Here is a 21,084-nt window from a genome sequence, read left to right as displayed (position 1 = left end):
CAAGAGAGCAAAAAGATTCCTTTTTTACATTTACTCCCTAAAGAGAAAATGGTTGGAACACACAAGCCTCATAGTTGCACGCATGTGAGGCAGGTACACTCTCTCCCTCTGGAAGCATTTATGGAAAACAGAGCATCTCAGTACAGAGTTTGGTCAATGCTACATCTTGGAGAGTCAGTATAGTATAACACTGTGTCTTGGAGAGAGAAGCAGTACAACTCTGCTATGCACCAAGCACTGAACCTTGGCTAAAAACTGAAAACCAATCTTTTCCATATGTATCTTGCTTATCCCAAAGAGTCTGAACAGTTTACTTCAGGGTTACTTTCCTGTCACACATCTGGAAAGGGAAAGAAATACATACAGTAGCACAACAGCCAGAAACACTCTACTCTGAGTCTTTCTCTTCCTGTGCTTCATTGGCAGATCTTACTTTCCCAGAAATTGCTTTCATTTGGATTGAAAAAAGAGATCTACAGTTCAAGACAGGAATTGGTGACTTTTAAAAAGCAATCTCAAATCCATCTGGAAGTATTGAAAATGAACTTACTGTAAAACGTCAGCGGGATCTCTTTGAAGGTACTGTCACGAACAAACTATAAATACAAAAAAAAGTAATTTTAAAATTTAAAAGAAAAAGCTCATGCCTTCTAGCTTCCTAATGAGTGTGGGCAGGATTTGCTGCTTCATTGATCTAAATTTTAGGCTATGTTATTTGCCTGGATCGTCTCATTCATTGTTGAGGGAGAATGTAATCTCAAGAGGATAGTTGAGATAGATTAAGGATACCTATTTTTCTACACAGGCTATTGAGGCTGGTGGGTTTAACGACATAGAAATTTGACCACTTCTTTCAAAGAGGGATTGCCTTAAGGATTTAGAAGTGATTTATTTTGCTTGAGCGATAAAGTGTGTCCAAAGCAAAGAGGAGATTTGGTCCAGTTCACATTGGAGTTATCAAATGCAAATATTCTACAATTATTTGGTGTTGAAAAACATAAATTCTAATTATTGAGTGCAGCGTATCATTCCTGATTATATTTTGGGTAACTGGGAGCTATTGAATGTGTTTGCTGAAGAAACAAGGGAACAGAGAATCACTTATGAATTGTAATGCACATGGTTTCACGGATCCTGCCAAAAACGTCAAGGGATCATTATTTAAAGAGTACCTTAATTTGAATGTACTTAATCAACTTCTTCAGGATTGTGAGCAACTGATCATTTCCAACAGGCAAATCTGACAAAAGAAACAGACATGTAAGAGGAAACATACCTCTGTGTTCATTTTACTTTCATTGACAGTGATTAGGAGATGTAATCACTCTCAAACACTCACACAAGCATGTGCTTGTACATACACATTCTTTCATATTAGTGGAAAACGTAGCCTATGGCATCTTGTCTTCCATATACTTGACTTTCATGGACTTTCAGAGTTGGCATGATTTCAAGCAAGGTTCTTCCACAAAATAAGTAGTGAGGTTAATTTTCATATTCCACATAGAAATTGTCCCTTTAAAGGTATTAACTTTTTAAAGTTATTGAATCTACATAACACGTAAACAGATTCAGAACAGTGTGTACAAATTCCATGAACTCTCACCTGCTGGATAGAGGAGTTTATCAATAACATGAATGACACCATTTGTGGCCATGAGATCAGATTCTCTTGATTTCAGTTCATTAACCAGAAGAGTATCATTTACCTGGTAAAGGACAAAAAGAGAACACAAGTTACCAGAGACATTAAAAAACAACCCCAAACCCCGTTCAGACAAACACATTCCATTCTGTAGTGTGGATAGGCATGGAATGCCAAATTCCTGTTACAAGGCTGTGTCAGGGAGATTTCTTTTTCAACACTTAACTGTTTTCAAGTAGAGTTTCCCTCCTTGGATTGTTTTAAGAATATTTGTCACACCAGGCTCAAAGCCACTCCCAATGAAAACTCCTTGTGTCAAGTGGTAAAGAAGGATATTCCTGAGGGCATTTTTGTCTCCTATTTAAAAAGAAAAGTAGGAGTAAAAATAAAATGGTAACGGATAGTTCTTGCTGGAAATTCTAAGGATTCACACAGGCTTGAGCCTGAATTAAGTACAGTGCAAGAGAAACTACCATGAAGACATACAATTTGAATCTGTTAAAGTGATGATAAAGGGGAAAAAACAGCTTGGAGAAGTTGGAAAAGGGGAAAAAACACTGCTTTAGGGATGATTCCCATATTTCAAAGTTTGACCTTCCTATTTGGGAAGAAAAGAAAAAAAGCCACAATTTTCAAGACAGTCTTAAAAAGCAAAGGGATTCTGAGTCCAAGTTAGTGTCCTGACAGGGCTCTCTGGTGCTCTGGGTCTGTGGAGGCTCAGAGTAATAGGGTGGACTGCAGGAATACACACATCCTCCCCAGAAAACAGCATACCAAGCAGAGCATTTTAAAAACACATCTACTTTCCATTACATGCAATATTGACCATTTTGTCACAAGCTTCATATTAGCATTACACGCTGATATTGACTTACTATGAGTTTCAGCCTTGATGAAACTGTAATGGAAATACTATCTGGATATAATTGTTTCCTGGTGTCTCTTTCCATGAACATTTTCCTTTTTCTGTTTTTTTCTTTGATCACTGATATTACTGCAATTCACTTTACTGCTGAAATGCAATTAAATGCTCCCTTTCCTCCTACTAAAATTAGCACTGAGATTTTGTAACTGGACCATTCATAGATAGTGTCAAGTTATATATAAGGCCTAAACATGGCCATTCAAAAACTGTTTTCACAAACTATCAGGTTACATTTTTTCTATGCCACAATGGTTACTGGTTAAAATAATCTTTGTTTTATGTCTTTCTTACAGCTATACAAATTATTTCCTTATATTCATTTTAAAATTACATATTTTAAGGCTTAATTTTTTATGGAGAAAGCAACATAACTTCTTTAAAGAAAGCCAAAAGAGAATTCCAGAAAATAATCTGACACAAAAAAATGGACATTCTGCTGAAAAAAAGAACCACGATGGGGGAGGGTAAATTAAAATCTCATCTGCCAAGGAAATTAAGTAGAAACTGAGTCACAATGATAGGAAAAGATAGCATATAAAGCCATTTGAAAAGAAAAATGGCAAATATAATTGTATTCTTAACTGTAGAATAATCCAACATGACATGGGCCAATGTCAAGTTGAGAACTGAAGACAAAAATAATAGACCTGACAAACTCAATCTTAGTTAAAAAAATTACTGTATAGTCCAATGAAAACAGAACAATAGCATTTACCCAGCTACTTCAGTTCACAGGCTTGAGAAAAGATTCATGTCATTTTATAGCTATTTAATGTTAGTCATTTAGGCTATCTGTTAATTTACTGTTAGTCACCAGAAACACACCACACTAGGAGGTAATTTAGACTACTAAACTTTAAATGGTTGAAGAGATAATTCAAATTCACAGCGCCTCATTAGTGAGTTAAAGGCTGCATAGAACTGGGGTTGCTGCTTATCACTTCTCCAAGATGGACTTTTTGAATTTTGCTTCATGTCTTCGAACTTTGATCTGAAAAGTGCAGGAATGGAAAATGTGACTGACCTTCCGGATGTGGGATTCAAGGCAATCACTCTTCCTGCACTTGTGCACAGACCAGATTCACATTACTCTCAAATAAACGAAAAATATTTATAGTGCTGTGGCCACAGGCTACCCCTCTAGTGGGAAAATCTGCAGGACATTTGAAGCATTCACTGTGCATTTCTTCTCTTACAGAAATAAAGCACAACATTAAAGAAACTACGTTTAAATCTTGTGAAAATTCTATATAATTCCAGAGTTTAAAAGTGTAAGATGGAAAGAAATTACATAAATGGGCATTTAGCAATAGATATTCAATATTTGACTTGTAGAGCACAGGTGATGTCAGAAATCACCGGATAGAGGTAGAGAAGAGAAAGGAAAGGAAAGATAGGTAAGTAAATAATACATATCTTTTAATGCAATGGTCATAACTAGAAAAGAAATGTCATAGAAGAGACTTTTCAGTTTAGAAAAATCTACAGCAGGGCTGAATGATGAAAAGTTGAAGCTACTTAAATGAATGCAGATTTTAAGGTAACTACACCTTGTAATGATATATCATGGATTTAAATTTAAATTTTAATTCAGGTTGGATGCTTTTCTCCAAAGAGATATTTTCTCTATCCTCTAAGAAGGAATTAATTTAGGGGAGTCGTATGACCTATGCAAAAGGTAAACTGTGTTATAAGACATCTTTTGTGTAAGAAATACACTAGGCACCTTTCCCATTGATTTTGCCTTTGCTTATATTTCTAGTTTTCTTACGTTACTTACTTATCAATATATCCTTATCGTCATCAGTCAAGCCTTTAAAGGCATCATTAGTTGGAACAAACAGAGTCCACTCTCCAGGACGTGACAGAACATCATCTAAATCTGCAGCTTTCACGAGACTGAGGAAAACACTGTTTGCAACAAACATATAAAACACAAATACATTCTGTTGACATGTAGTAACTATACTTGGGTCCAGGCACTTAGTTCCCTCATTTTTCCTGATAATACACATCAGTCTTCAAACATTCTCACTATTTCCCAGGAACAAAGACAGTGTAGGGTAAAAAAAGGGGGGGGGGGGGGGAGAAGAAGAAGAAAAAAAAATGACAATCCTAAGAGTAGCAGACTGAAGAAAAAAAGATTTGAGAAAAAAAAATAATATTGTCAGCCTGGATCAGAGCAGAATTCATTGACTGAAAACCCCAGAAATCAAAGAGATGAAGGGAGGATACCAAGGGTAGGTTCTCTCTCTAGAAGTATTGAGATACTTGCAGGAAGAGGACCAAAATAAATACTGGAAGGGTATGCAATCATGCCGCACCCATATGGAATTGTACCTGTTTGCTAATTAAACCTTCAGACTCCACAGGACTTATAGCTCTGGAGGTATCATCTAATCTCTTTTGTCCTCTTATTTCACTCATTCTGGTGTCTTACTGACTCTTGTGTGCCATAAGCAACGATTCTTGCATAAAGTCTGGGAGCCCTTTCAGCATACAGCTGAACACTTTTCCTTTTTTTTCTTCACTCCCCCTGCCTCTTGTTTTTTTAAGGAGGTAATAACCCTTTCCCTGCCTCCCAAAATCCAACAACCCATAGTCCACAACTATTTCTCAGAGCAGCTGTGCCATATACATAGTTGTCCTCTGTAAGAAAATCTTGGTGCTGTCAAAACTGCTACTCACCTAAAACGCTTATCATTTCTCAGCATTTCATGCAAAGTCTTTTCTGCTGGATTGATGATCTGCCTGAAGATGTGAATAAAACCATTCCTTCCTTCTTTACTTCCTCTCACCATGCATGAATTTTCAACACATACAGCCTGATTAAAAGAGAAACAACTGTAAGTGTTCACACAGTGATACATTTGACAAAATGAGATGGATGCATACTTCAAGGAGGCTCCTAAATTTAATGTTCATATGTATCTCCTATTGTCAAATTGTGTGTTCCTGCCAGGAAATCTGGTAATGCTTGAGAAAGCAAAAGTAGCAAAATCTGGAGTAAATTAATATGATGTAAATATTTCCAAACTTGATTTCTTTTTGTTTCCCCTGAGAATGTTCTTAGTTAGTTCGAACAATTAGCTTTAAAAATTTATAATTAATGGAGTCCCAAATCTGGAATCCTGCTTCTTTTTCATAAAGTCTTCCTATCCACAAGGATCAGATTTTCATTTTTTCCTAGCTTAAAAGCTTAAAGATTTTTGCTAGTTAGTTGTAATGGTAAATGTAGGAGTTTTCATTCAGCTTTCATTCTTTCATGACTCCTCATTTTCATAGCTAGGATACATAAAAGCTCCATTCACTTACTGTGCGATACACAAAGACTCTAAGCAGCTTTCCTCCAATTGTCTCCAGCTCTTGTCCATTGTACAGTTCATTGAGCCCAACTTTCACTTTTATGATGTGATTTTGCAAGATCGTTTTAAGAAGGCGTTGATCCATCCTTAAGGTGTCATCTACAAAGCCATTTAGATGTTAATATATAGTGATTTATATAGTGAATTTTCATTCAGATAAGGTTAACTGTAGATACAATATTAAAAGACCACGGAAATACTGAATCTTTCTTTGAAATGCTTGAGTTAAGTCTGGGGTAGATCTGTGTACATAGAAAATTAACTGTTAGGTAGTTTCTGCAATTTGCCGTTCCTTAAATTCAGACATGAACTTTTGACATAGGCCTGATTAATTATTATAAATAATATGGCAGATGATTTATATGTGGGCCTCCTCCATCTTCTGAATTACTGCTGAAGTCCTTATTACAACTTTTCTGTATGTACACCTTAAAACCTTCACAAATTTGCTTCTATGGTGGTGAGTTAACACTTGAATTCTTGGGGGAAGAGCAGGATGCCCACGTGGTCACTTCTGCAAATATGCAAATACCTGGTTGATAATATATTTGTATCACTTTCTCTCTGCTTTAATGTACTGGAAAATACCAACCTTCTTGTATATGTTTTTGGAAATAAAGGAGCTGTGAATCTAATGCAAGTAATGCAAAGATTAAGGGAACTGGCAGTCTATTAATATCTTTCCTTTCCCACAATCTATCTGTGCATGTTTTGTATCTTACTTTAGGGATGCTATTTCCATTAACAGCTGATACCACTAAAAACAAGCTGTGAAGCCAGGTGCTTAGGCTTGTTTTGTCTTTCTGCATGGTATGTTTTTTGAGAAGAGGAAGTATCTCTGTTCCTCTGTGGCTCTGTTTCCTTGGGACTTAGATCAAGTACTGGGGCTTATTTGGGAAACCGTCAAGGGAGCATATATCCTCGTTTATTTTGACTTTCCGAGCATAATCTTTTAAGGTTACTAACCTGAGAAGGCACCATTCAGAGGTGCCAGGAGAGTGTATTGTCCTTCTGGTCTTAGAGAAGATGCCAGTCCCAGCTGTGCCACCAGGTCTGTAAAAGTAGTCTGCTGGGCACCCCCAAGCTCAATAACTTGCTTGGCTGCAAATAAAGGAATAAGAAAAGTTATTTTAACACATAATTTATTCCTTTTCCTGATTTGGATTCTTCATGCTTATCCATAACAATATATCTGAGGGAATCTAGTTAAGATTGTAGAAAACATCTTCCAGAGTAAGAAGTTTTTCATACACATCACTGACCAGAATCAGGAATTAACACTTCATCAATGAGGTGGATAACGCCATTGCTTGTCACTATGTCTTTGCGTTTGACCATCTTCACTCCATTCACAGTCAGACTTTCACCATCACAACCAACTTCAACTGTGTTTCCTTCCAAGGTTTCATAGACAGCTCCACCTGTGATGGCTTCAGAGCACTGGAGAGTATTTAAAATATGGAACTTCACAAGAGCTGTAGAGAAAAGAGCAGGAAGTTCCTGTATGGGTGTTTGGACACATATTTGTACATATATAACTATATATATATAATTCACATTTAGGTGTGGGATAAATTATTACGTACACACTATTTTTAATAGTTTACTAGCTTGTCTAGCATATTTGCTTGTTTGCTTGTAGATGCTTTACTGAAAGTTTTTTATATGAGCATTTATAATATAGGCCTCTGAACAACATCTATGGTCAAAAAACTTTGGCATCCCTTTTACTATGAAAACTATACTAGTTATGCTGTGACCTGCATGTAACAGAGTATATAACTCAGTGACTGCAGATTATATGCTCCAAATGGACCTCTGAGTATAAAACTCTATAGGTTGTGCAAGGTCAGACCCAGATTTATATTTTGTTATCCCTTACTATGTAAGTGAGATTCAGTGTTATTATCCTCTACAGTGTGCAAGATTCCATTTTTCTTCATTGTCTCACACTAAAATTAGCCCAGCTCTCTTTTTTCACCATTCTCCATTGAGATACTTCACAGTGACTTAATCAGGCTATAATGAAATGGTAGAGAACTTTTTTAGTGCAGTGGAGCTCATATATGAGAATGGAAATGCAGCCTTCCATTTCTTCGTGGTCCGTTACATTACTGTTCATAGATTGATTCAGTTATTATTTAGTTTTACTGTAGTTCTCAGAAGAATGAGTGTGTTGACTGTTTACTTTTTCAAGATATATAGTACAAATTTATTTCAACCTGCGGGGCAGAACTTGCCTTTTACAAGAACATGTCCTTTTTGTGTGAAAAAGCTGTTCATAAGAAAGCTGTGAGAGAATCTCACATTCAGATAGCCCTGCATTTCTAGAGGCAGGGTCTCTACTGGGACTATGCAGCTGAACTATTAGAAGCATCAGTGTGCCTACATTTTCACAGTTTCCTTTAAACTGTTTTGGAAACTAAGTTTTCAGAGAATTTGAAGCCTTGGGTAACTGCAAAAATCAGACACAGATGAAATAATTCCTCCTATATGTACGAAAGTACAGGTCCTCGATTTCAGAGCTACTAGGACAATGTAGTTTCTACCTCCTCATCTACTCACCTGTATTTGTCATTTGCAAAAAAAAAAAAAGTTATATACCTTCAGAAGCCACCTTGTCACCCATGATCCTTTCTAAGACTCCCCTTGGAAGTCTCTCAAAAGCTTCATTAGTAGGAGCAAACAGTGTGTAATGACCAGGCTTTCCAAGAACATCCAAGACATCTGATGTGATGGCAGCAGCCTAGAAAATAAATTTGGTTTTTAATGCTGCTTATTTAAAACATTACTAAAATACATTATCTGCCTAGTTTCGACTGGTGCTCACGGGTACTTTAATGCTAGACTGAGATCAGTGTTGTAGAAAAATGAAAAAAAAAATTGACAAAAAGGAACAGAAAATTAAATTTGTGGGAAAAATATGTCTTGATATATCAAGTTACCTCCTTAATTTAGCACACAGTAATCAATAAATTTCTATAGAGGTGACAAAAGGGCAGACAATTTTATTATTACGGCCTGAATTCTTAAAAGAGAAATGTGAACATACAGGTTTTGACAAATTAGATCAAAGCAGTAGTCTGTCAAAGCTAACAATTTGTCCCTGAAGAAACAAAAATGTATTACAGGTACATTTTACAGACTAATTTTATCGAATACAAGGAAGAGGTTTTGAGTCACAACAGGAGGCTGAGGGGTGACCTCATTGCTCTCTACAGCTTCCTGAGGAGGGAAAGTGGAGATGGTGGTGCTGAGCTCTTCTCCTTGGTATCCAGTGACAGGACATGTGGGAACAGTTCAAAGCTGCACCAGGGGAGGTTTAGACTGGACGTTAGGAAGCATTTCTTTACAGAGAGGGTGGTCAAACACTGGAACAGGCTTCCTAGAGAGGTGCTCGATGTCCCAAGCCTGTCAGTGTTTAAGAGGCATTTGGACAATGCCCTTAATAACATGCTTTAACTTTTGGTCAGCCCTAAAGTGGTCAGGCAGTTGGACCAGGTAATCATTGTAGGTCCATTCCAACTGAAATGTTCTATCCTATCCTATTCATCTCAGGCTTTGAAGCCAGGAAAAGTTATCTCCAGGTTTTTAATTCCTAAATTATTACTCGGTTCTGGACATCAAAAAAGGAAAGTTAAAATTGATGAAAAATTCTCTACTCTCTAGTAATGAAGAAGTGGTAAGCAGTCTGAAATAAATAAAACCCATTTCAATATTTAAAAAAATATATATAATTTCCATTTTATTCCTTAAATAAATCTCAACTTGCTCATAAATCTCCTCTGTACAACCTCACAATCTGTGTATTTCCATTATTGGCTTAATCTTATAAGTGAATAATATAACAGTATGTATTTCTTTGGTGGCTGCAACCTGTTCTCATTAGAATCAAAGACTGAAGAAAAAGAACAATGCAGAAAAAGTAATGAAAGATATTGTGAGAATATATGATGGATTAAAAGGGTAATATGACAGAGTACGCCAATATAAATTATGAACAGATTTTCTAGAAAAAGAATATGTAAAATTAAACACATCTGGACTTGAGTAAAGAATTTGCTCAGTTAAATATGAAATATTTGCTCAAGCTAAGAAAGAAAGATAAGTGTATATGAAACTGTCAAACTGGAAGATGGGAATAACCATCCTAAAAGAAATGTCATATTAGAGCCTCAGAGCTGATTTTGTTTACTGTTTTCATTAGCTCACTTGCTTGTGGAGCCAAAGTCATTAAAGTAGTATGAAGTGCAGATACATGCACACAGGAATTAGCAGGTGTATGTGCTATAAACAGGGACTTCACAGTTTGAAAAGTCAGAAAGATAGAATGCAATGTGATGCAGCTGAAAGAAAAACAAACATGATGCCAGCATGTATCCAGGAAATCAGTAAGGTTTGGGTTTTTGTTTTGTTTTTCAGATTTAGGGAGATATGCAAGTTAATATAAAAGGAATAGGTAAAACCTTATCTAGGATTAGGTGGAAAAAGTCTGCTTAGATTGTTCAAAAGTTAAACTCGGAAGAGATAACAAGAAAAGTGCACAAGAAAAAAAAAAAAGGAGGAGAGGGCTTCTTTTTCAACTGGAGACTAGAAAGGATTGTCTTTTATATTACTTTTTTTAAAGGGATTAAATGATGTGGTGGCCTGTAACTGTCATGGACTGTATTTGAGGTATTCACAGGGTCTTCTTCACAGGGTCTTCTCCACCTTTATGCCTCCACATTAAAAATATATATTTTTTTATTTATTGAGGAGATGGAGGAGGGAACAGGACAACAGCTATCTGCAAAACCATGGCATATTTTTGAAACATGTGCAACATGAAATTCCGTTACACTAAGCAGACACCTCTTCTAGAAGAAGGAGAAGTTAGAAACTTGGACAGAAAAAAACCTGCTTCCTCTCTGCAAGAAAATTCCTTCCTATATGTATCTACTGGTGTTCTGAAACTTGCTGAGAGTTAGGTTCTGGAATTTATTAGGGTTTTTTAACATTTTATATAATCCATTTTGAAATTATTCTTATTTATCTAGCACCAGACTCTGTAGTTTATGCTCACACATTTCATTACCTCAGTGCTTGAAGAGAAGACATGCTTTTTTATGTATAGGAACACATTCTTTCCTATTGATGTGGTCTTATTTGATCCACAAAAGTGCAGAAGCAGACTTACTATGTAAAATATACTTTGTTTTTTTATATAGCCGGATTTGCAATATTAACTGGAGTTCTTAATTTAAATTATTTCTGTCTCTTACCGAACTAACCCTTCTTGCTTTCAGGTATCATACACAAATAGAAAAGAAAGAAGAAAAAACTAAAAGACCAGAGAAGCATTTTTATTTTTGTCCACTTACTCTAAGAGATGAAAGATCATCCTCAACTTCAATGAAATCTTGAATGGTATTTCCAACAGCAGTCAGGACACGATCAATGACATGAACAACACCATTGGTAGCAACCTGGTTGCCATGGATGATCCTGGCACAGTTAACAGTAACGACCTATATTTGAAGAATCAAGCAGTAGAAGATTAAGTGTTAATTTGATCATGGACTTGGAATCTCATTCTTACAGATTGGCAACGTATGTACTGTATATTATGTATTCGCTTTTGTTCTTTCAATTTTTATTTTAAATTTTAAGTAGAACCTTGTAAGACTTGAAAGGCTGACTAAGCTTCTGGAAAGCTAGCAGCAGATTTATTCAGACTACACTGATTTCATAGTCATGTTTTATTCTTTATTGCAATTATTCAGATTTGTTTACCATATCTGGTTAATATGGTGACTGTATTGTTTTTTACTGATGTAAACTATAGTCTAACATAAACACTTCAATGCATTTAAGGCAACAAAGAGGACTGACTTGACTGAGAGATTTCTAGCATTTATATAAATAATTTTAATTTTTTTTCCAGCCAAATTATGGATGTGTGTCCACTACAATCTTAAACGCATCTACCATGCACTCCAATTCAAATAAGAGATCTGATTTGTTATTGTTTTCTAAACACATTAAGATTAATAGTAAATTTTGCTCTTAGATTTATTACAATAATATATTTTGGCCACAAAAGGCTTTGTCTATTAGGAAGAAAGCTCATTCTCATTTGAACTTTGATTTAAAACAGCAAACAGCACATGATCATTAATTCTTTCTTCATTATTAGTCTACACAGCAGACAAAATTTATTCAAGAGAAAATTTATTTCCTTTTTTCAGTGGTAAATGACTTGCTAGATGTTAAACTTTCTATAACCCATTTTATTAGTTATGGAAGGAAATTAAAGAGTAATGGCTATAACTAAATAATTATATTTGGGGAAAAAAAAGGAGACTAAACTTACCCCATTAGGATAATGGTTAATAAGCAATTTCTGGTCATTATACATAGACACCAGAGTCATACCATTCTTAAGATCTTTTGTCAACATGCGCTTGTTTACCATGTGGTGGTGGAGAGCGTTATAAAGTTCAATATTTACATTGTCAACCAAATTCCTGTGAATTTCCTGAAGAAGAAAAGAATTTAACTAATTAGAAGCTTCACAACATTCTTCCAGTTGGAAAGACATACATATTGCTTTACTTTAACATATGCTTTCAATATATTTAACAATGGACATATTTTCTGTTAGGAGATACAACTGTGATACCTATCAATCTGGCTCTCCTTAAATGACGCTTTAGTCTGATTCACTCACAAATGCAAGACAAGAGGTGTCATCACAGACAAGTCATTTGAGGAGCTAATAACACTAACAATATTAATATTTGTCATGCAAGTGCTTAAATAAGAAACACAGTTGCTTAGTATTCCTGAAGATAAATTCAGACTCCCTAGCTTCAGCAGTGCATCTTAAACATGTAAATTATATTATAACTTGTGTAATATCCTCTTATATCTAAAATATCAATATTGTTTCTGATCTACCTTATCATAGACTAGCTGTTGCAGGTAAAACAGCATTAACTGAAAGAGAAACACACTTTAACACATGCACACACACACATGCACACACTTACTGAATCTAATTGCTCCCAGGCTTCATTGCTTGGTGCAAAGAAAGTGAATGATCCTCGTCCCTCAATCTCTTCTCTCAGCCTTGATATGTCAGAGTAATGCTGTGTGGAGGTAGCTCCCACAATACCAAGTGTACCATATACATGATCAATAGGAGCCACTAAAATCAACATGAGATAAGAATACTGTAAACTCTTTAGTCATCCAATTTCTCACAATCAAATCTGCTTTGTTTCTTTTGGTAGGACAATAGTATTGCTTTTCTGAAACTGTTTATGTCAATATTAAAACAACATGCTTGGACTCAAAATTCCATTGTCAACATACTCAAAAACCACCCAAATGTATCTGCATGTTGTTTATTTTTTTGGTTTGCTTAATGAAAAATTAGATCAAACAAAACAAAATACTGTAATATTTTCTTTAGAAGCGTTGTCCTGTTTTGTGCTAACCCACCCTGAAATAGAAGAATATTCATGGAAGAGAGGAGTAAATTCCATCTATAATCACAAAAATTTTGATGGAGTGGGTCTCATTTGCTCATGGTTGACCGGAATTCTTCTTGTGAAGCCTCTTGCTCTTCTTCCAGTGTGTGGTTTGTACATATACTGATTCATACAGGGAGCAAGAATGGCCATATTCTCACAGTTAAAACACCGCTACATGAGAACAGGATTAATGTCTCCTAGTTCTAGTCATCTAGAAGTGAGGCATCTGCATGTGAGCTAGTTGTTCTTGGCTCTTTTTATGGTCACGGAGAGGAACGGGCAATTCTAGAGTGACTGACCTCATCCTAATGTAAACATTTAAAGTGAGATCAATTTATCTAAACAAACTGAACTCTGCCTTGGATATGCCTAACTGCATTTCTGAACGTAGAAGGATTAGTTAGGATATAGGAATCTAAAGTTATAAAATATATTAATTCTCAGATTATTCTTCCTTGCTGCAATTAATTTTATTTGTGCAAAACAGAATAGCACAAATAGGAGAAATCAAGAATTCCTGTCTTCATTTTCACTCCCACTTAGTTTATTTAAAGCCTGTAACACTCTTTTAGTAAATAAGATTCAAGGCTTCTCAGGAACAGGAATAAACAGAATTTAGATATGCCACACCTTGTGTCCTGAGCTTCTGACCTCACTGTTATGCTTTAGGTTATTGTGGGGTGTGCTGGGAATAGGAATAAAGGTTCTTCTTTGGCAGCTTTGGGAACTGAAAACATCACAGTTCCTCTCCAATCTAGCAACTGGAAGGAGCTGGGAAATACAACTTAAACTGCATGATCAGTTTCAGTGCCAGATGATTTTTACCTCTGCCGGCTGTATGCAAACAAAACTGTATTCTCAGACAGTAAATCTTAGAAACAGGCAATCATTTCTCAAGATGACCACTGTCTTGGTTTCAGCTGAGAGAGAGTTAACTCTCTTCAATAGTAGCTAGTAAGAGGCTATTTTCTCAGATTTGTACTAAGAAGGCTGTTAACATACTGATGTTATAGTTGTCGCCAGGACAGTCAAAGAATTTTCAGCTTCTTTGCTGTGCCAGTGTCTACGGGTTCAGGAGCAGCTGGGAGGGAGCACAGCCCCAATTACTAGCCTAGGATTCAATCTTAGGTTTAGGATTGAGACCCAAATTGGCCAATGGTATATTCCATAACATGCACGTCATGCCCGGTATACAGATGAGGCTCTGTCTAGAAGTGCTCTCTTGCTCCAGGTTGCCTCCCTCTGAGTTTCCCCTCTCTTAGGGTTATCTTGTTCTCTCAGACACTCAGGCTCTTATCTCAGTTCCGGCACTCTCCCTGCTCCAGAATCATTAGCCAGGAATGGGCTGAGCTTTGGTCATCAGCTGGTGAGCACTATCACTGTGTATCACTCATTTGTATATATTACTATTATTATTATTATTATTATTATTATTTTCAATATTATTGTAGTTTAGTTGTTAAATTGTTCTTATACCAACCAATGAGTCTCTTTTCCCTTTCCCCCTTTAATTCCCTCCCTTGTCCCTAGGAAGGGGGCAGGGGAAGGGTGAGTGAATGGCTGTGTAGTGTTTGACTCTCAGCCAGAGTCAAAACCGACAACCACCTTTGAAAGTCTCCTGCGTTGTAGCATTTCTCACATACTGACTCATCCATATGAAAATAAGCTTGTACCTGCAGGACACCCTCTCATACCATCCATCTTCATATAGCCAGGACAGCACTCATATAAGACAGTTCTGTGGGATACAGACAAAAGCACAATTAAATATACCGGACAAGTGTATACTAATTTTGGCTGAATCTAATTATTTTTTGTTATTATTTTTTCATTGCTAAGTACATACTCCCCAGATCTTAATCCTTTTTTTATCATTCAGCCTTTTCTTTATAGACTACAAATTGGTTGTAGTTTACTAAATGCAAGGCTTTTGAATTTACAGAATGATGCCATCATTAAGTGCAAGGAAAGATCATGGAAGGGGATGTGGAACCCATGTAGAGCTATTAAAAGATGATATGACTAGAACAGCAGCTGAAGAAAATTCATAGAATCATAGAATCATAGAATGGTTTGGGTTGGAAAGGAAAATTAATTTAACTGGTCTATTTTGAAAAGATTAGATGGGACTGAAGAAAGGGAAAAATAAACAAAGTGAAGACATTGAGAGAAACTGGTTGTAAAGGAAAGAAAATTAAATCGACTGAACAGAAATTTAAAATGAAAAAAATACATGAGATCACCTCCATGCTCGATATAGGAGCTAAAGAGGCATATAGGAGAAGGTCCTGTGGATTGTATAGTGACAGAATGTGGGATGGCAGAGCCTCAGTTTTTCAAGGAAGACTTTGAAGAAGCTCAGGAATGAGGGAGAAAACTGATTAAGAACAGACGACATAAAGCAGATAATAGAGAAGAAAGTCACTAAAGACTGGACAAATGGACACAAGGGAAAGTTCACTGGTAAATGTAGAGAGGATGTAAACCAGACTACAAGAAATCAAAAGCAGAGTTAAAGATTATATCATCACAGCATATGTAGAATTTAGCAGTATCAGGGACCAGGAACTGTCATATAATGATGTCAACAAAATATTCTTATTCTTAGAATTGCAGAATCATAGAATGGTTTGGGTTGGAAGCGACCTTAAACACCATCTAGTTCCAACCCCCCCTGCCATGGGCACAGACACCCTCCACTAGACCAGGTTGCTCAGAGCCTCATCCAGCCTGGCCTTGAACACCTCCAGGGATGGGGCATCCACAGCTTCCCTGGGCAACCTGTGCCAGGGTCTCACCATCCTTCTTCCTAACATCTAATTGAAATCTACCCTCTTTCATCTTAAATCCATTACCCCTCATCCTATTGCTGCACTCCCTGATAAAGACTCTCTCCCCATCTTTTCTGCAGGCCACCTTTAAGTACTGGAAGGCTGCTGTAAGGTCTCCTTGGAGCCTTCTCTTGAATACATGTAAGCTATATGTAACAGCAAACCAGGGCTAACTGATAGTTTCATACGGTAACACTAAATTTAGCATTGATGGTCTTATAAGATATAATGCCTTCTTAATTAATATGACAGAAATAAAAGCTCTACCATAGATCTGCTTGACAAATTCTCTCTTACATGAAAGCGTAAATTCACTAAAGCTATCAGAGATTTGATTTTGACTCCCTGGGAGAGGGAATGCTAATAAATTACATAAGATTATCAAAGTCTAAACCATAAACTTTAAGACATTAGACTTCAGATATTACTTTTCAAATTATGGTACACTGTAAAAGGCAAGGGAAAATAGCCATAATAATTTTACAGAACAGATTTATTTTTATAGGTGTGGCTGACGTTGGCAGTACTAGACTTCTGAACACTAATTCCTTGAAGATTTTTGCTGAGTCTTTACCACTACATTCCAGCTTTTAATTTGCAGAATCTTTGGCATAGCTGAGTACATTTCTCTCATTTTTTACGAACTAAAGCTGACAAAACATTAATCACAAACACCCTAAAATGAACAGCTTATTCAGAGGAAAAGTTGTACTTAAGACTTCCAACATCCAATTACTTGAAGACATCAAAAAAATGAAAGTAGACGGAAAGAACAATAGCATTACAAAGCATTATTTTAAAAGTTAAGTTTATAATTCCATAATTGACAGCAGTCTGATAGAGCTGATGAAGGTTAAATAATTTAAGAAATAAACCTTACACTCTTCTTCCTTGTTGCATCCCTGACAGAAGATAATTTATAAAAAACTAAAACAAAACTGATTAAAGAAAACAGTGTAGCAGAAATGGAGTCAGAATGTTCTTCCAACTGTGTTAACTGTTTTGTGATAAGCAAATATTTTTTCCTTCCATAGAACAGAAAATATCTCCCCCTCAACCCATGAGCAACTATGAAAGACTGCAGTCTTAATTAGCTTTTGGAAAAAGGAAACAGGAAGCTGAGTTATAAGTGTAGAATAAGACGTGGCAAGTTTAGTCTTCTTACCATATCCAACAATGACACAACTGATGAAAGGCAGAAAATTGGCTGAAGAACATAGTTAAGAAAGAAAATGCTTCTTCAGCCAAGCATTACAAGGTCAGTGCCTTTTTTACCATGTAACTTGTAATTTACAGCACAGGCTTTTTTTTCATCATCAAGGGTTACTGTAAGCTTCTACTTACAGTATTCATGTTCCCTTACAGTTGACTGCAATTAGAATGTCCATGTATAAACTGTGCTCAAAATGTAGTGAGAAAATGGAATGGGAGAAAAGGGGTCTGTATGGAGGAACCCACAAAAAGTTTAGAACCAGATAAAACTCTCCTCAGCACCACTCATGTATAGAGACAGTACACAGGGGAAGTACCATCTCACACCGTAAGTTATCCTTATCTGCATTTCCCTACTAGTTCAATACAAGATGGTACTCAAGTGAAGAAAGCAGTTACTCAGACAATAAGCAATGCTGCATTCTTGAGTTTTTGAAGGTGATTTTTTTTTTTTTTTAAGGTGGGGTTTTTTTGTTCAGTTGGTTGTAAGGGCTTTTTTTAGCACAAAGTTGTTCTGATCTCATCCAAAGGAGTGTATTCCAAAGGAAAAAGGGGTAGTGCAAGACTACCTTATATCCTTGTTATTCTTGGCTAACAGAGACAGTTTTGAGTTTATTCAGATCAGCTCTGTGACTCATCTGTTTCTGCTCCTTGCTGGCATGGAGATAAAACACTGCAAAGAAACAGTGGAAAGACTTCTGGTCCAATAGACTTTGATTTCAGTGAATCTTTAAGTTGCATCTTAATCTGAAAATTACATCAGTGGATAGGAAATATAAATAATAAATGCATTTTTAAATTAACATTTTATAGATCATATATACAAGTTAAGGAGGACTTGTTAAAATTGAGATATTTATGTGAGAAGAGACACTGTTCTTTGGATTAGTATTGTTATTACAGTAACCTCTTTAGTCATGTCTGCATTTCTGTTTTGAGTACACAGGGTTTAAAACTCCCATTAACAGGGAAGACTAAGTTATTACAGATGCTCTATTACAGCCACAGAAAAACCCATCAGGAGTTCTATGACTTAACTGACTCTCATACACGCTGTTTTCCCCCTCCAGTCTTGCTCTGTGAGTGCTTGCACAATCGTAGGAGTATTAAAAGAGGAGGGAGAAGGTAGGCGATAGTTTTGTGTAGACTCTCATGCCCAAATCCACCCAGCCCCTCAATGTCTTCCTCTGGTTGGCTGTAGCAGGTTATTTGCTTAGGGCCTTACACAGGCTCTGTAAAAATGTTTCACAGCTTACATCCCTTTAAATTCTTGTCAATGAAGAGAAGAAAGTCACCACCTGACCTTAGTTCAATGAGTGCCTGTTGCTTCAAATTATTTTTCCTGACACATGAAGTTTTCTATCACTGCATGATTCATTTTGCTTCTGGAGCTCAGCAAAGTAATGGATTCCCTGTCAGATTTGTGCTGAGAGCAGACTTTCCCTCATGGGAAGACATGACATCTATCTAGGAATAAAACCACAGGAGTAGCTTGTTTTCCAAAACTGACTTTGAGAATATCCAAGTTTCAGTCTAAATCGTTTTCAGGAAATACCCTTCTTCCCAATGTGTCTTCAGTGGAATTAAATGTAGTGCCAAAGAAGTCAGTGGTATGGCAGACTTTACTCAAAAGGTGAAGTATTTTGGATGAATTGCAGCATGTCAACTGAAGAAAAAGGGAAGTCAGTATTCTAATGCCACCTGGAGGAGAGGGGAAGATTCAGATAAAAACTATAAACCTATGGGTCCTAAAAAAAATTTGAAGGTAGAGGTGGGGCAAATGACCACACACAGTCTAGTCTGACTGGAAATTGATCATTGTTACTATCACCAAATGCATATAAATTTGCAATTTATATAAAAAATGAGTTTTAACCTGTCTGGATTTGCTTATAAAAACAAAGCTAAAATCACTATGGGAGAGACTGGTTAGGATTCCAGACAGTCAATTACACTCCAAAGAAACTTCTGGGGGTTTAGAATAATTAGATTCCTTGTTTGGATGTTCATTATGATTTGTGCTACATCAACTCTAACCTACTGCTGTTACTTTCTTCCACCTCCTTCCATAAGGAATTAGTAACCAATAAAGTTTAAATAGCAGAAAGCTTAGGGTGATAGCCTGGCCTATGAAAATCAGGTCTTTCCTCGGTTCTGGTGGGGCCATGGTGTCATTCTTCATGTCTAGACTGACTTTGGAGTTAAGACTTCAAAGCCATGGCAGTGCTTGAAAGGCAAGACTGTGTGTTGCAAACAGTGTTCACCGTTTTGGAAGTATAACTCAGCTCCATTAATTTGTTGTATGCTGTCAGAGCACCAAAAACATTTATTCAGAAAGAAAATGGAAGAAAACTTCCTCCTACTATTTATTCCTTCAGTCTTTTTTCTAAGGATCCTTTCCCACACTGTGTTATGACATGTAACGTCTTCCAGGAATATGAAAAAATGCAAAGCCTCTGACACCCAGCAAGGATCAGCAGAAACCACAATCCAAGCCCATTTCAGGTCCTTGCCTGACTACTATCGGATTTACATGTGACTTTAACAGTGTAAAAATCAATACCAGATGCATTTTTTTCACATAAATAATCATTTGGGAGTCTTAATCAGTTTTACATAAGTAAGTATAGGGATCATGCTCAAGATGAACTATGAATATAATTGTTTTTCAGCCAAGACAGCTGAAATAGCTGAAAAATGAAACAAAATGCAAAGCTGGCTTTGATGAATAAGAAAAAAAAATAGGAAAAGGACTTTTTTTTATCATGAAAGTGTCATGTATGTAGATGCACTGAAGAGAGTATGAGAGACTGTAGCCATATTACCACTGCTAGTGATGCACTAAAGGTGTTTTTGTGCACACCCATTCCCTAGCACAAACCCAGATTGTGTCTGCATCCAATTCTTTGTCAACATAGAATTCTTTGACTTTCTGTTAAGAACTGTTCAATGAATTTCATACAAGTTTAGAAAATCTTATAGTTGCTGTTGTAACTTAAGTATTCTGTTTGTAAAAGCTCTCTTGGATTCAGTGTGAGCTATCTGTAATTGGTTATAGTCAAATATATATATTTTTTTCCAGAATTTTTAATTTTTTCTATATTTAAAAACACTTTTTAAAACTTGAAGAATGGACTGGAAAATGTGGATCCTATTATTCATTAATTTGACAATCAGGACAGTAATAATATAAGTAACTAATTGCAAGTTATCACTCACTTCTTGTTCAAGCTCTCCTTTCTAATTTATTTAGTGAATTATTGTTGATCAGAAAAACATCTTCAAGAAAATCTAAGAACTTGTTTACAAAGGGAGTCATCTTCTGCTGGCTTATGTTGCTAACACAGATATTTTTCTTCCATATTAACCGCTGTTAAGGAAGCCTTTGGCACAGAAACAAAAAAAAACTCTATTCAACACTGCATTGACATCTAAAACAGTGGTTGATGCTCATTAGGAAAGTTTTAAATACAAATCTTACTTTAAATGGAGTTAAGTTCCTCATACATATAATTTGTACCACGTACCAATATAGCTTAACATCTTTATATCTTAGGACATACAATCTCTCAGGGACTATTCAAATTCT

General features: G+C 36.2%; 1 protein-coding gene across 1 annotated transcript in view; it reads right to left on the bottom strand.

The window, feature by feature from the left end:
- Positions 1 to 21,084, bottom strand: part of POSTN (periostin, osteoblast specific factor) — a gene marked incomplete at its 3' end in the record, with an annotated part of 35,771 nt that overhangs the window by 11,964 nt on the left and 2,723 nt on the right. Inside the window, exons 3-16 of the mRNA XM_010083995.1 lie at positions 15,126 to 15,190; positions 12,967 to 13,124; positions 12,288 to 12,452; positions 11,296 to 11,442; positions 8,540 to 8,681; positions 7,198 to 7,410; positions 6,902 to 7,036; positions 5,886 to 6,034; positions 5,259 to 5,395; positions 4,351 to 4,481; positions 1,872 to 2,002; positions 1,607 to 1,709; positions 1,173 to 1,240; positions 551 to 596 (exon numbers count right to left, since the gene is read on the bottom strand). Coding sequence (XP_010082297.1) covers positions 551 to 596; positions 1,173 to 1,240; positions 1,607 to 1,709; positions 1,872 to 2,002; positions 4,351 to 4,481; positions 5,259 to 5,395; positions 5,886 to 6,034; positions 6,902 to 7,036; positions 7,198 to 7,410; positions 8,540 to 8,681; positions 11,296 to 11,442; positions 12,288 to 12,452; positions 12,967 to 13,124; positions 15,126 to 15,190 — 1,790 coding nt within the window. The remainder of the gene's footprint in view (positions 1 to 550; positions 597 to 1,172; positions 1,241 to 1,606; positions 1,710 to 1,871; positions 2,003 to 4,350; positions 4,482 to 5,258; positions 5,396 to 5,885; positions 6,035 to 6,901; positions 7,037 to 7,197; positions 7,411 to 8,539; positions 8,682 to 11,295; positions 11,443 to 12,287; positions 12,453 to 12,966; positions 13,125 to 15,125; positions 15,191 to 21,084) is intronic.

Source organism: Pterocles gutturalis, unplaced genomic scaffold (assembly GCF_000699245.1).
Source record: "Pterocles gutturalis isolate BGI_N339 unplaced genomic scaffold, ASM69924v1 scaffold21205, whole genome shotgun sequence".
Taxonomy (NCBI): domain Eukaryota; kingdom Metazoa; phylum Chordata; class Aves; order Pterocliformes; family Pteroclidae; genus Pterocles; species Pterocles gutturalis.
This window is presented reverse-complemented; position numbering and strand designations above follow the sequence as displayed.